We start from the raw sequence: 16,211 nt of genomic DNA on the forward strand, positions 1-16,211 counted from the left end.
ATGTGTACATATATACAAAGGTATGCATATATACAAACAATGCCCTTACATATAGAAGTTTTTATATATTTGAAATGCAGACACACACACATAAATACAAATGCACACATAGCTATCTGAAAGTTAACAGGAATACATTTTCTTATTTTTTATGGCAGCACAAGCTTTTTTGTCTGCTAACCCCTCAGTCACTAATTCACATTCTTTTAAAGGGAAAAAAATATGCTTCTGTGCTCTAGTTTTAAAATGCAAAGGTATGATGTTATTTGTCACCATGCCCAAAAAAGTCCTTACTCGGTAACTTTGCCAGAAGAGGGAGAGAGAGAGAAGGCAAATGCTCCCCCAGCTGTTTCCTGTCTACAGTGTCTGTGTAATGTAGATAAATGTGAGGATTTTCTCTAAATCCCTCTTCTGTTTGCTAAATCTCACTGTCACTGCTAAAATCAGAGCAGATAGAGCCTGCGCAATGGAATAAAGTCCTCAATATTGAAATGTGACATTGCTCTCAACATCTCACATCTCTCTGGATTTCTTTTTTCTCATCATTACTGCTAACAAATTTATTTCCAGACTTTGCACTTTTAAGAAGCAATGGAAAAAATCAACAGTCTTTCAACACAATTAGTTAAGTGCTGCTTTTGTGATTTCTTGAAGGTAAATCTTTATTACTATTTCAAATAATTTTTTAGTTTTATTTTACTGTGTATTGTCTGCTTCTGGTTTGAAGAGTATTGTGCACTTTTCAATAACATTATTTTAGAACGGAGAATTATTTATAAATTGCTGAACATGCAATTTTATGTGATCTGGAAAATGGCTGTATGTAATAGTTGCAATTACATAGATAACTGTAAGGGTAAACTATTGCAGATACATGTCTTAAAATTCACTTCTATTCAGAGAACTTTACAATATTTCAGTTATGTCATTATTAAAGGGTCCAATTACATCATTGTCTATATTGTTAATTAATGCTTCTGAAAACAAGAACTTTTAGCTATTTTCTGCAGGTGCAGGGTTTTATAGGAAAAAAGGTACTATTCACATGTTAAGTTTCTGCAGTTTTATTATACACAATTATAGACAAAATGTTCATGCTTTCACAGGGAAACTTTTAAGGGATGTTGTCACTGCAGCAATTTTCTGGCAGCATTGTAGCATTTACTTGTTTTCTGCTTTCAAAAATTAAAAGTAAATGTGAAGTTCAGTTTGTTTTCTACATTAGAAACCAGCTGCGACTCTTGCTGACCTTGCATATTTGTATAGCTTAAGCAATTGTACATAAAGAAAATGGAAATTCCCCTACATGTTCATCTCCAAGTTTCCCCTTGTAGGGAAGGCTGTTTCAGGAAAGTTTGCATGTGAAGTTTCATGTTATGACCCTATAATTTCTACACATTGATATAAACTGTCTTTAAGTAAATTTGGCTTCAGTAGGTGCATTGACCTCTGTTTCTGTCAATTGGCCCTAGTTCAACTTTCCATTATCAGCAAATTTATATCCTTCGAGAACTTTTTTTCTTTAATATTTTGCAAGGACACTTAGGCAGTTGACAGAATTCTCCTGTTTTAATTGCTTAGGGCCTAATTATTTTTTTAGAGTGTCTTACACTTAAAACACACTTATCTCATTCCTTAATGTGGTTCAAAAGAGCAGGTCTGTAATTGCAATGGATAAAACCATTCTCTTAATGTATAAATGGGCATCCCTTCCAACATTCTTGAAAGATGAAGATAATTTTTTTAAAGTATTGAACAAGGCAGTAAGAGACATAAAAGTAATGTGCTAGTTCCTCAGCTGGTGCATCCTGCCAAGCTTCCTTGGAATCAATGGAACATATTGATTTAGCTTAGGATGTAGCCCAGATTCTTTAATCAAAATTAGCAGTATTTAAACCTGGATCCATTCTAGACTATAGATGCTTTATTTATATAATAATTCCTAGTGAATACTGTTACTGCATACTAATTACATACTTCTACTATGGCTTGGTAATCAGGTCCAACCTCTATGTAGCAAAATATAATTTTGAACATAACTCTTGATTTTTGTTCTATAGCACATATTATCTATAAAAATGTTGTCCCCTTCAAGATATTTATAATTATCGTAGATGTTCTTATATGTTATTAAAATGACCAAGCATGTAAAGAATTCTTAGGCACAACTTGTGCCAGCTGATAGTTTTTTAGACCAAGAGGACTTATATAGAAGAATTAAGAAGTAAAAGAGGTGTAGAGTGTTCATATACGACATTCCTCTGTGGTGCCACTCTTCTGGACTATTAAAAGAGGAATGCAGCAAAAGCTGGTTATTGTACTGAAAAAAGAGGAAATTCCAGCTGTGAAAATATGACCAGTCATTCTATGCAACTAAAAGAAGTGCTTAACCAGGCTCATCCTGAACCTGTATTCAATTTCCAAATGTAATTAGATGCTTCAATAAACCCCACCCACATGCCAATGCATTTTCTTTTAAACTCTCAACTTTCTAGTCAAAGTGGGGACATTGCAAGCACCCTGCCTGATTGTAAAGAACCTGAAGCAATATTGGATTACAACTTTGTATTTTCTTAAGAATATCCCCCTCAGACATAAATGGGAACTTTGATTTTATCACAAACATATTGGATCAACTAATGTTATGTTTAATTAAAATGACGAAGTAAAGTTAAAGTTTTAAACTATGTTTTGGAATTAGTTTTGATGAAACAGCACTTAATTTAACAAATAATTGATTGAGCCCTAGAAACATGTGAGTCTGTTTTCTTTTCCCCAAAGTTTTTACTTGTTTGAAAGTTCTTGACTGTTTTTAAATTTGGAGATAAAGTTAGAAATTCTCTGTGGTTTATACTGTGCAGCCTTTTTGGCTTCCACTAAAGGAAAAACAGTGGATAATCTGTTTTGTTGTAGCTCAGTGCTGATATTTATCTGAAAATGCAACCCAGCTGAAAAGTCTTGAAAAATACAAAATTGTTAAATGTCTAAGATTTATGTTTATTTCTGGCCCAAATGTTATACAAGAACAAATTGTTAAATACATAATGTTCTTGTGTTTGTAATGTTTTTCAGCCTTCTGAGGCGGTGTGCTGAACAGCTTTCTGCTTTACCTCCTCAGAACTGGGAACCATCTTAAACTGCAGGTGCATCACATTTGTCTTAGAAATTCAAAAATATGGCAAGGAAAAAAAGAAATCGATGTTGTTAATATATGGAATCATTACAGGAGATAATGCCTCATGTTATCATCATTCATTTATAATCTGATCTTCCTCCATCTGCCATTGAAGTCATGTCCATGCAATAAAGCTCATTGGTTTTTGCATGGCAAAGTTGGCTAAAGACTCTTGTGAATGGGAAAATAATTATTATTTCTTTTTATGATATATCATGGGATTTAGATTTGTTCATTATTTTCACAGTGGAAATATCAGGAAAAAAAGGGGGATAAATTCTGATTTATTTATAGATTTGTCTCTTATTCAGCTTTGACTTAAGTTGAAATAAGGGACTCATCCAGCAAGCTGCTAAGTTCCCCTGCCAAGAAAATAAAAATTCTTAAAAATTATTGATTAGAGAAGGCTCAATACCCCACTGGATCAGGTCCCATATGAGCAGACAATAGATAATTTCATTGGTTTTTCAAAAGTTCAGTGAAACAATAAGATTAAATGGTCCCTGAAATCCTGAAACAAACTTTAGGAAAGATTAATCATTTTACTCCAATTAGTTTGCACTAGTCTGCTAATATAAAGCAGTTTTAAGCCAAGGTTAACTGTATGTACAAGAAAGATTTGTAACTTCTTACCTGACTGCAATACTAATGTTAACCTTGGAAGAGAATGAAATTAAATGCAGATTTACACTGTTTGAGACTAACATTTTTGGCAAGTGATCTAAATCAGTTCATTAAGCATATGCATTAAGCACATTCTTCATTGTCCTGCTACTATATATAAATAGCTTTTCCTAGTATTTAAAAAAAATAATGCTGTTTTCTTTGACATATTGGGTAAGATCTTTGGTTGATATAAATTGATAAAAAAGGAATAAATGGAATGGTGCAAATTTACATCCATTGAGGATTGGCCTTTCTTCAATCCTAAGTCCAGGAAAAAGATAGCCGGTAACCAAATATAAATGAGGAAAGAATTATCACCTCTGTATACACCTGATAGCCAAATCTGACTAAGAGCATATAATGGAGGTCAGTGAAAGTACAGCTGCTTCCATCAAGTAAAAATACAAATCCTTAACACTCCCACTAGTGCTCCTCTTAATTTCTTGAATGCTTCCAAATATTAATTTGCTAGTAACAGAGGACTGTAAGAGTCATTGAATGTGGTCCCCTACTATGGAAGGTCCCGCATCAACTCTTCTGTAACTTTGGCAAGCTCTACCTTGAAACTTCTTTTGTTTTGTCCTGGTATTTCCCTTTTTAAGGTGGCCAGAGAACCATGGAGTACTAATTATGAACCCTTTTCCTGCTGGGCCAAATTTCCTCCATCCAGTTTGCAGCCATTTATTCTTGTGCCAGTGCTGTTCTTTAAATAGCTCTTCTCTGTCATATGCCACCTCCATCTCCCACAGTACATTGGCAGGGAACTGTCATATTCCCTCTTAGCCTATCTGGTCTCAGACAAAACTATTCAAGGTTGTCTAGTCTTCCTTACTTTTATTATTCTGGGCTTCCCTTTGCCCATCTATTGCATTCTTCCATATCCTCCTTTTGCAGGAGCAACCATAAATCATAGTTTCTACAAGGTTCTTTAACTACATGTGAATATGAACCAAGAATATTCACCAGAGGAAGTAATCAGTTTACAAAATACATGGACTAGAATATGCAGACAGTTGCAAAATTATGGTGAGGCACTTCCTGATACTGTGTATATTGTCTAACAAATTGCAGTACATACGCATTCTCAACTCACAAGGGTGCAGGAGCCATTTTCTTTAGGACTCTGTTGGGAAATTCTGACACTGCTTTTGCTTCCTTGGCAGGTGAAGATGCACACTGTGTCCTACATTCATTTCTTCTACCTTGGCCTGTGTTTGCTTACCTTAACCAGTTCTGCTGCTGCTGGCCCAGAAACACTCTGTGGTGCTGAGCTGGTTGATGCTCTTCAGTTCGTGTGTGGAGACAGAGGCTTTTACTTCAGTAAGTCAACCCTTTCTTTCATTCAACTGCTAAACTTTTTCATGTAATCCTTTGGAGTTTGCAACTACTCTAAGTAAGCTTAGAAATGATCAAACCAGGCTGCCAAGTATGACTAGTATCCTCTATCTTGGAGATGCCCAAGTCTTCAGTGACCATGAAATCTCAGTAAAGAATAAAGCTGTGCCTGCGTTAAGACTCTCTATGTTTCTGACAAATTTTTCTTTTCAGACATGTTATTGTTTTTAACCACTTCCCAGCTGCTGTTATTCCACTTACTATATTACTGCTTTCTGCTGACCTGCCACTGAAATTAAATGAATGAAAGCACCTACTAGACCCAAGATATTCATGAGGCAGAACTGCATGTACCTGTTATGTCAGACTACTCGTAAACAGTTTAAGTACACATTGTATCATATTAAAAATACACTAAGCTTCAACATCTGGTTTGAAAAAAAGAAAAGCTGGAAGGCAGCAAGCAGAAAGTTATCCCATCCAAGTATCCACTTGGTTCGTCTGTTAAATACAGGTGAAGGAAAATTCATGCATGGTGAGATAATAAAGATTAACACCAGTACAGACAACAGATAAAATTAAGTCTGCAATAGTGTGGATATATTAGTACTCAAATAACTTTTTGAAGCAAGACCTACACTTTGGAACTGAACATCACAATATCTTTCCTTTGCTGTTTTTTTAGATTGTGCAAAGCTGGAGTAGTTAGATAAATAACTCTTTTATCTTAGTACCTTCTTACAAGTGCTGTCAAGACCAAGAAATACACAACTTGTATATAACAGAAATCTATTTCTAATTTTCAGCTATTTGCTACTCAAATAACATAAAGTTAATGAAACTTTTAGCTAGGAATACATTCATTCTGAATTCATTCATTAATATATTCATTCAAAACATGCAATTATTTGTGCTTTTAGAGCCTCTGAAGCTAGGTTTACTTTTAATAATAATACATGCTTGTCTTAAGTTCTTGTCCAAAGTCACCTCTCCTTCAGGGCCTCAGTTATCTTTCCAAACAAGAATATAACTAAGAAAAGGAAATATGGTGTGGTTAGGCTGTAAAGATAAAAAATTAACTGAAGGGGTTTTTTTCTATTTATATTTATATTCTTTGTGAGGTCTAGCTTTTTTTTTTTTTTTTTTTTACTTTTATAATCCTCATTTTATCCTAATAATTCTTGCCTTCAAAGCTATCACTTTTGTTTTTCTGATCTTACCCACGCCATTCCTATTCATTTCATTCATGGAGTTATTGCTTCCTCCTCGCTTGCAATAAAAATAGAATTAGGGAAATCCAGATTCTTGCACCTTTAATTTACAGAAAATCCTGATCTCCTCAACATACAAGCTGCAGATATTTTTCCTATCTTCTTGGCATTTTCTATTAAAGTTTACCTTTGAAAATGGGAGCCTTAGTTTCATATACGCAAAGTAATTCACTAAAGAACCCTTCCTTTCTGTATTTAACACTTTAGCTATCATTAATGAGCGTCTACTCTAGGGTGCTGTTTAACTTAGTATTCTGGTGCTAAACACAATATTTAAAATAATGGATTATTTGGGTAATGGATAAAGAAATTTACATTTTTCTACCAACTCTTTATGTGTTTATTTGAACACCAACATCTGTTACATTTATCAGCAGCTGAGTTACACTTAAGGGGCTATTTGAGAGTCCTGCAAATACTTTCTCTTTGTGGCTGGAAGGAATGTAAAGGAAGATTTCAATCTCCCCCTCCTGTTTCTGCACCAGAAAACAATGAAACAATATACTGCATCCTTAGAACAGCAGAACAATTTTTTTTTTTACTGTGCATGTATCTTAGGCATTTTCCCAGTCATTCCTCTCCTGCAAAATGTTTGCTGCTTGTTCAGAGAACTTGCTTACCACAAGAGTGGCTGTTACTGTAAAGCAATATCAGACTTGCTGTTATGTGTACTTTTTGTGTTCCTCAAGATAGGAGGACATGTGAAATGCTAATCATCAGCAATAACTTTCTCTGTTTTCAATCTCAGTTATTCTAAGGTTGCACAATCTGTTTCAAATCTCTACATTCCCTAAGCCAGATCATCCTGACTTTAAAATACCAGGATGGATTTCTGAAGTTTTAAAGGAGATCTTTACCCTTGCAATCTTGAGTTTTATCTGCTCTCAGTAAAGACTTTTGGTCTAGTTTTCTTTGTTGTTTTCTTACATTCTGAGTTTTCACTTGAAAATAATGTAACTGTTGACACCATAAAGGTCTACCTAGACTGTGGAAGGTTTTACAAATGAATGACCACCCTGTTTTAGGAAAGTCTTGCACTGTTGTAATCAGACTGCAATTGCAATATTCAACAGGAATTTTATTAAGCTGATACGTGGCTCTTGGATGCTAAGTAATGTGTGTCCTCTACCTGACTACTTCTGATTCATGAGGCAGCAACTGAATCTGTTTTAGCCTTCTCCCTCTTATTTGTTAGTGTTTAATCTAAAATATAGAATTATAGAAAAGTAAGTCCAGTAACATTAGTAAAACAACTTGAGATCCTCATATCAAATGTACTACAGAATGCAGCATATTATTGGAAGTTAAAAATGTTGCTCCATTTCTTGGGACTTTTTAAGAATACCACATCATTTGCAGAAGTAAAAATCCAGGGAAATTTTTTCTTTTATGTGAAAAGGTTGTCAATTTAAATTGTGTTTGAAACCTTCTATTCTCATACTCTTGTTCCTTTATATAAAGTATAATCAATGGTAATGTTTGCCTTTAACTTGCACAGGAAATAGCTGTGAGGGAAGGTTTTTCTTCCATCATTCTGTATTTCACTAGAGACTCCAAATATGAAGAATACCTTTTGGCTGAGGTGGAACTCCTGGTTCAGATTCAAGGTCAAAGCTTCTGACTATTCGTTGGGAGTTGTGGGTGGAAATGAAGATAGAAATTACTGAGTTACTTTCTGTTGAAACTCTCTACTCCACAACCACAAGGCTATATCTACAGCTAGTACTGGAAAAAAAAAAATTTCCTTTATATAGTCTACTCTGCCCAACTTCCTAGCTGTAAAAGGAAATTCTTTACAGCTTCTGAAGAGATGCCCCAGCTGCTTACCACACACAAAGAAAAGTTTTGACTTAAAGAGGCAGTCAAATGTGGTTTCTACTGCTCCCTTTCTTCATGAGGTAGAGTGGCAAGGAACATTTCTTGAAGTTCTTTTAGGGGAGAACACTACACAAATCCCAAAATAAAGCATCTGCTTTTTCCCTTCGTCACACTTAACCCCAGCTAGCACCCACTTCTTGGACAGCTTTTTCTCTCCCATGATTCACCAGTGAAGAGCGGTCTGTTGCTACCTTATATCTAGCAACACCTCTCTAGAAGAACTTCCTGTGTGCTAGCTTATGTTAGGAGAAGCCAATAAACAGAGAGCCTGACCGCAGCTACCCAAGTGGTTACACTTAGACACAGCTCTTCTCAATTAATGTTTCTCTAGTCTCAAAAACTGGATTCAACAGTCATGAAGCAAAGTGGGATGGCTGCTATGTTCATTTGAATTTTAATGCCTAGGAAGGTCTACCATGCCACTGCTATTACAAAACAATGCTGAGGGCAGAGAATGTCGGAAAAATTGAAAGGACAAATTACAGGAAACTTACAGAAGCCATAGCTCAGGAGGGGAGAAATTTTGCTTGAAATAGTCTAGTCTTATCACAGGAATTTACTTTGTAGATTAAGCAAAAAAAAGAGATTTTTTTTTTTTTCTTCATACAAGTTGAATTTGATGGACAACCATTCGTTCTTGCTCATGTTGTTTCCTGAGGACTATTACTACCATCAGAAAGGAAAGCAAATGTAGTTTGCTCTAAGGAGCAAATGTTATATTCTTTTTTATCTAGTTTCTTCTCTTTTGAAAATATACCTTTTCCTTTTCCAATAAATGGATACCAGTTTGGCTAACAATACACATGAGAGCCAATAAAGAAATAGCTTTCTTATTTCCTTAGACACTTTTGGTATGTCTAAAGCCCAAGTTAGAGGCAATACTTATTTGAAACCATGGCAATCAATTTAATGAATTAAAAAAACACCTTTTTTTCTGTTAAAAAAACTGCTTTGGGCTTATGGTGACTCTTCTGAAGCATCACTTGCATATAAAAGAAGGAGCTGAATTTAGATACCTGACACAATGGAGTTCTGATATTCTTCAGAGAATGATCTAGCACATGCTTCCATATGTAAAAGAGTGAATCCGACAAAAGACGGACTTTTCTAGTATCCAGCCTAATGCTCTCTGTGTCAACTGCTTTGTGGAGAATCGTTACAGATTTTTACTACATTTTTTTCCACCAAGACAATTGGAATTGTATGTTGTCTTTGGGAATATCCCCAGCTGTGCACAACATAAGACTATTGGTTTATAATCATCAGAAAATCGGGATAAGACAGTGAACATAATTTTGGGTAATCAGAACTGTCATCGGATCTCATTTCTTTGTAGAACTAAGGTATATATAGAGGAACTGCTGCCTTACAACGGAGGAAATAAGGGGCATAGCAATAGGCAATTATGTTTTGCTTCTTCCATTTCCCTTTAGTTAACAGCTTCTTATTTACTTCAGGAAGTCTGCTTTTAAAATGTTATTAAAGTTTCTAGGCCTGTCAAACCTATCAACATAATTACAAGAGATGGCATGGCACTTAGTTCTTTAACTACTCCATACCTGTAGGAGCTATGAGTCATTAGCTCCTCTCTGTGTCCCTGACTGAAAGGAATGTTAATGTTACAAGCCCAGGAGAGGCATGCTGAAAAGCTGCAGTGGACAGACACAGCCTGTGGTGTCAGTGAGAGTCTTACAAATCTTTGCAAAGAAATGCTGGTCATCTTGGCTATGTTCATGCAGCAAGATCCGAGATTGGTTTTAAGTTCCTTGGTCTGGCTACATGCCCCATTCATGTCCAAATCCTGTATCCATGGAAGATTTGCGTTTATTCCTCAATCTTTATCCCCAGGTTCCTTACTTCTTACAGGAAAGCTAGCCTGGAAAGGAACTAAGGTGTGTTTTAGCCAGGTCTGCAGGGTCAGTGCTCAGGGAACCAGGACTATAAGCACAGTGTTTGATATATCTCTGTAAGAAAAAAGACAGCTCTGACTTTTGGAATGGTATCACTGTATAGTCAAATAACAGATACATAAGTTTGGTGTGTGCTCTGTTGCCCCTGGTAATAATCATTGAGAAAGTTCTCTGAAAATAAACCAGTCTTTGAAAGAATTTTGTCCTTTTTTACCACATTAAGAAAGGCTAGGGAATGTTCATAAAGGCTAACCTTAGTTTAGTGAGGTTAATCTTCTTAAGTTACCTCTTTAATAACAGAGAGAGAGGTGCCGCCTTCTTTCTCCATGGATCACACAGTGAGTCTAGAATGATTTAGCTTCTAAAGCACACTAAATTTAGACTCTGCAAACAAGTTTCCTCTACAGCTAGTTCTCAGGTCACCAAGGATTTCACAATTTTTCAACTTTTTCATTAAGAGGGACTGTAGTAGTAATGATAATTTTAATGATGTGTTTGGAAGCAAACCATTGATCAAAATTTCAGCACGAAACATCTCTGCAAAAAGTGTCTACTACCAAAACCAAGTAAGTACAGTTTCTCCAGAAATTCAATTTATGTGTCCTTATTAGCTGTTAGATGTTAGAGATTCTAATGCTTTTTATGATGTTTGCCTTTATCTATGCACTAGACCAAGTTTCAAATTTGGTCTCAAATAGCAGAAAGTTGTTATTTGACATTTGATTCCCTAACTGCTATATGTGTATTTAATACATTTTTTAGTCTCATGTTGGATAAAGTCCCTCAAAGAAGCACTTGGCAAGATCAGCATTAATTCTTGGCATAGCTGCCCCTCTTACTCTTCCATCGAATCTTAAATACCAAGAAAAACCCTTCACTGACTTCAATTCTGGCATACGTTTTATGCAATTGGCCAAAACCTTCACATATGGACCTCTTCATTTGTTCTGGTATTAATAATGCATTTGCAATATTTGATCAACAGCAGCAAGAGTCGCAAAGCAAATTGTTCAGTTTAGCAGAACCACAGAGTCTCTTAATTAAAACATTTTACATTAAGTACTTGAGCATCTAGGGCAATCTATACAGAGTGCTCATTCAAAGAAGGAAGTTCACACAGCCATTTCTCTAGAGCTTATTCAGCACTTTAGCTCTTATGCATGTTTCAAACCCTCTCATATCACTGAAAATCAAATAGAGATTTAAAGCCATTTTCAATTCAGAGCTTTGCTAAAAAAGGATGGATCTGAACTTGTTTATTAAACCATACACGAATGTCAATATTTCCCTATGGTACAAGTTTAATTGTTGAAAAATATGACAACAAATGAAAGGGATAACCAACAGTTAAGTCACTTCTTAGTCTAGAAATCAAGACAAAAGAAATACCACAAATGTATACTTATTGAAGAATTCATGCTAAATTTATCTCTGGTAATAACCACAGGAACTTCCATGTCGAAAAGAAGAAAAAGCCATTAATTCATACTTTCTTTGTGGTGCATTTAATGCAAAATCACTACGCAAGATATAGCCCAAGTACTGGGTCTAATGGTTAAGTAATGACAGGCATATTTCATGTTTGCATCAGTGAATGAGATTCTGAAAACAAGAATTTTAACATATCCATAGACTTTGGAGGGACATACTGTATACTGTCCAATGGGTCACTCCAACTTATAGAGAATTTTACATTGTCACTGTAGGTAAAAATTTAAAAAATTGAATCCAGTTAAATAATAAATGCCTATTTCAACCAAAAGGCTGTACCTTAGGCACTGGTTAACACATAACTTTCAGAATAATAGGATAAATTGTTTTTCTTACTGTATCAAAGCAAGAAAAGTCAAATGCTGTCTCCTTTTCAGACTTAAGTATTAGACAAATTACATAGGTGAGCTTATATTGTCAATTTTATCTGAGCAACTTTTAGGTTAAATTTCTGATTGCCTCTCCAATGCCAATTCCTGGTAAATTGGTTTGGAATTCCTTAGAAAACTGCTTTGAATTCCTTAGTAAATTTAAATTCCTACAAAATTGGACACAATTCTGAGATACTTGCTGTGTTTTCTGACTGAATCCCATGTACAGTCAAATTTAATATGTTTTCAATGTTCTTGCTCTTACAAGACAGAGTGGAAGCTGTTTGCTTACATCAAGTTAAATCCTTTGCTAGTGAAAACTGGAATAGCTTCCTTTTATCAAAGAAACAATTTAAGGCTCATCTCTCTCTTTTTTTTTTTTCCCCTGAGTTTACAGCATATTTATATATTTCCCATCTTACTTCTGAAATTCAGCTGTGATCCCAGTTTTACCATCTATGCAATATAGCTGTTCTAGAGTAACAGAATGCCTCCAGATAGCAGACCCTTCTGCTTCCTTATGTGCCCATAAAAGTGTGGAAGTAGGGAAAGAGTGTCCTGTAAAAGCACTTCCATTAGGAAATTATGGCTCATGCTCAAACCTGAGATTACATGAATTTATTTGATACAGAACTATTTGTTTATAGTGTTTCTGTCTCTGTGTGTTGGGCAGAAATTTACACAAGGCTGAGTATGCAGAAAAAAGAAGGGGTTGGCCCAGACACTTCTGACTCAATCCAGCCCAGTGAACAAAACTATTTTCTTTTTGAAAATAAATATTCTAGCAATACTTATTAACTATTTCTATCTCCAAACAAGTAAGCACTTAAGTATCATCCCCAGCTCCTATCAACAACAACTTCTAAGGAAAGTAAATACTACTGAAAATTGTTTTGACTTCAAAATAATGTTAATTAACAAGCCATATCCTACTAAGGCAATGGATAAAAGCTTAAATTACACACACAAACTCTGTATTTCACAACAAGTCTGTATTCTAAAGAATATTTTTAAATGTATGGCTTATGCAAAGGTAGAAAAAGTATAAGTGTTGTGGGGAAAATGGTAAAGAAGATGTTGTTATGGTTGTGGATCTGAAAAGATGAGTATATTCCTAATTAGCTTTGATGGCTGTGTGGTACTACGTATAATAAATCCAATTTACAACAGAGGGATTTTTTTCAGACTTGCATTAACTATACCGAAGGTTTCTTTTAACTCAGCTCCATCAAAATGACTGTGTAAGAGCTTCTACTATTATAATGAAATTTTTACAAATTCTTTTTGTAAGTATTCACTGATTATTTAGGTTACATGAAAGCTAACAAGGACATCTATTTTAGGTTAACATAGCAGGTTTAAATTGAATACGTTTCATACCTTGAAACTTCTATCAAGTAAGATATAATAATTTGTTTCTACATCCCCTGAATTCCTGAATTACTAGTCAACAGGTCTTCCATGAAAAAACTTAGTTTTTCCTACGTATTTCAAGTTTTATGTTTCTTTCCATTAAAGTTTCCAGCCTTTCACAGACATATTTAGTTTGGCAGGAAGAATCTGGTGACTCATAGACTGAAGAGATTTGAGAGCAAGCTACTGAAAATGTATCTAATTTCTTCTTGTGTAATTTGGGAGCAAGCTACTGATAGTATGTCTAATTTTCCTAGTTTAATCAGATGTATTATTGGCAAATACATGTCCTGAATAAAACCCATGTTTATTCCTGAAATATATAGCTAAGATTAAATGCAAAACATTTTTCTAATTGTTTCTGGCATTTTACTCTAAATTAATGGGCACTGAATGAAAACAGAGTTGCTACCAAAATAATTTGCATTATGACCCTACTTATATTTTGGAATTCAGTAATATCAAAGTATTCTTTACTGATGTTTTTGGTGGGTTTTTTTTTCCTTCTTTTTTTCAAGGGAGGATAGAGGTGTAGGAAGAATAGGTGATGTTATTATATCTCCAAGATTCGTATAGAGAAGGATAGATGTATTAGAAAAGCTCTCATTTGTACTTTATGTTGTTGACTGTATTGTTCCCTTCACCTCTTTTCAGACGAAAGATTTTTAAATTCAGTCTTTCTAGACAGACAATCTGTGACAAACATCATTTTCATTTATCCACATACAGACTGAACCTTCTGAATGCTAAAGACTAAACAGAGCTTGATCCAATATACACAAGGAGATTCTGGTTCAGATTCATTCCATCTACTTTTGGGCACTTAAATGAGATATCTGAGTTAGGAGCCTACTCAAGCTCATTTTACAGTCAGTGAGAGGAGTAAGAAACTTTCAGAGCTCTCATTAAGCTCTGAATATCCCGTAGGACATACTTTTCCTTCTCCGCCAAATTAAGCAAGGAAGCTATGACAATAGTATCCTTAAGTAAGTAATTCAGTTGAGTAAGGACCCTCCATTAAAAGCCTAAATTTTGGTGGGATGATTCTATTTAAAACCAGACAGTGAACTTCAATGATGTGGAGATAAGGATGCACTTGTACGGACCACATTTCAGATCAAAGCAAATCCAAGCTTGTTTTAGCTGCCATGGTATAATACAGTAAAGCAAAGTCCCAGAATGTGCCTTATGCAGGTGACACCAGTTAGAGTTGCTCCTTTGGCCTTTAAGAACTCCCAGGCCTTAAGTCTGTCTAAGTATGAATCCTTTTGGAGAAAGCACTCCACTCTGAGACAGTAAAAGTAGAAGGGAAAAGCTTATCTATCTATCTTTTCTTTCTTGATATAATAGATAGAATATACTCTTACATGCCATAATAAGTAACATTCCTTCATGTTTTATTCCTGCATAATGAGACAAGGCGCACTTATCCATGCATAAATAACAAAGCGATTTTTTACACTGCTGTTCACATGGATTCATTTCTATTCCTGGCCCAGCAGTTTTTTAAGAAATTGAGACAATAATAATATTTAAAACCTAAAGTGACATCTAAATATCAGGCATCATTAAAGAAGCATTTTTTCCATTAGAATGCTGTGCCATAAAGTATCATCATGGAGAAAGGACACAGAATGATGTTCAGATCCAGTTTTGAGATACAAATTGATACAACAGGCATGCAGTTTTGAGATACTCAGGCAATTTGAAGATTTAAACAATAGCTACTGCTGACCTAATGAGCTCGTCTATAAAAGAAATAATATGACTGAAGTAACACAGAACCCCGCCTGAGGTTGTTAGCCATTCAATGAGTTGAATCAACAGCACAAAGTCCCTCTACCTTCCTCGCTTCTGCTCCTCCCTTCATCTAAGGCAATATAGAAACAGTACAGAACCACTTCAAAGATAACCGCATTCCATGATCTTCTCTAAAGTGATCCCTTTGCGGGGAACAGTAATTGCAGTAGTTAAAATTTCCAAACTAGCTATGGGGGGGGAGGAACCGTACTTTAGGTTGTTCAGATCTTGACAAACCTTTTTCAGTAACTGTATTGTTTTGAAGCAGTCAGATTACAGCACTAAAAAACAGAAAGGATTATTTATATTTGCAATGAATAAATATGTATACAGTTTAGCTTATTTCATGTTACTCTTAATATTGTGCATTGTACCATTCCCAGTTAGACTGTATTGAGGGAAATGGGATAGAAATGAGGGTAGTGTTTCCACAACATTCTCTCACTTCAGAGTTATATATTGACTTCTGCATTTAAGGGTGATCTCTCTTGAAGGGTGATCTTGTATGAGATACTCACATAATGATTTTCATACACTTGTAGGATTCCATCACTATTTCAGGAATTAGACCCAGTAGATTTAATATAGATATCCTGAGATACAATCATTTTAAAAAGTGGAGTGGTCAAGATAATATGGTCATTCAGAAAATAATAGGAAGGTATTTTTATAGAATTTGACCCTTATCTTTCTTTTTGCAAACAATGGAATGAAATTCTACAACTGCAGCTCTAATGGCGTTAAGTCAACTACTATAATATTTGTTACAAAGTCTATCTTATTTTAGTTTTTGAAAGCAGTAGGAGTTAATGCAATAAAAGACAACTATTTCCTGTTATCACTGAGATGAAGATTAATAAAATGTGCTCATTTTATTAATTCATAAGTGGCGATATTCTTA

At 35.0% G+C, this 16,211-nt stretch overlaps 1 protein-coding gene across 1 annotated transcript in view; it reads left to right on the forward strand.

Annotated features, from left to right (window-relative positions):
- The first annotated feature begins 584 nt into the window (after positions 1-584).
- IGF1 (insulin like growth factor 1) overlaps positions 585-16,211 on the forward strand; it is a 49,746-nt gene continuing 34,119 nt past the window's right edge. Inside the window, exons 1-2 of the mRNA XM_075161885.1 lie at positions 585-654; positions 5,005-5,161. Of these exons, the coding sequence (XP_075017986.1) occupies positions 592-654; positions 5,005-5,161 (220 nt within the window). The 5' untranslated portion in view covers positions 585-591. The remainder of the gene's footprint in view (positions 655-5,004; positions 5,162-16,211) is intronic.

This window comes from Calonectris borealis, chromosome 1 (assembly GCF_964195595.1).
Source record: "Calonectris borealis chromosome 1, bCalBor7.hap1.2, whole genome shotgun sequence".
Taxonomy (NCBI): Eukaryota; Metazoa; Chordata; class Aves; order Procellariiformes; family Procellariidae; genus Calonectris; species Calonectris borealis.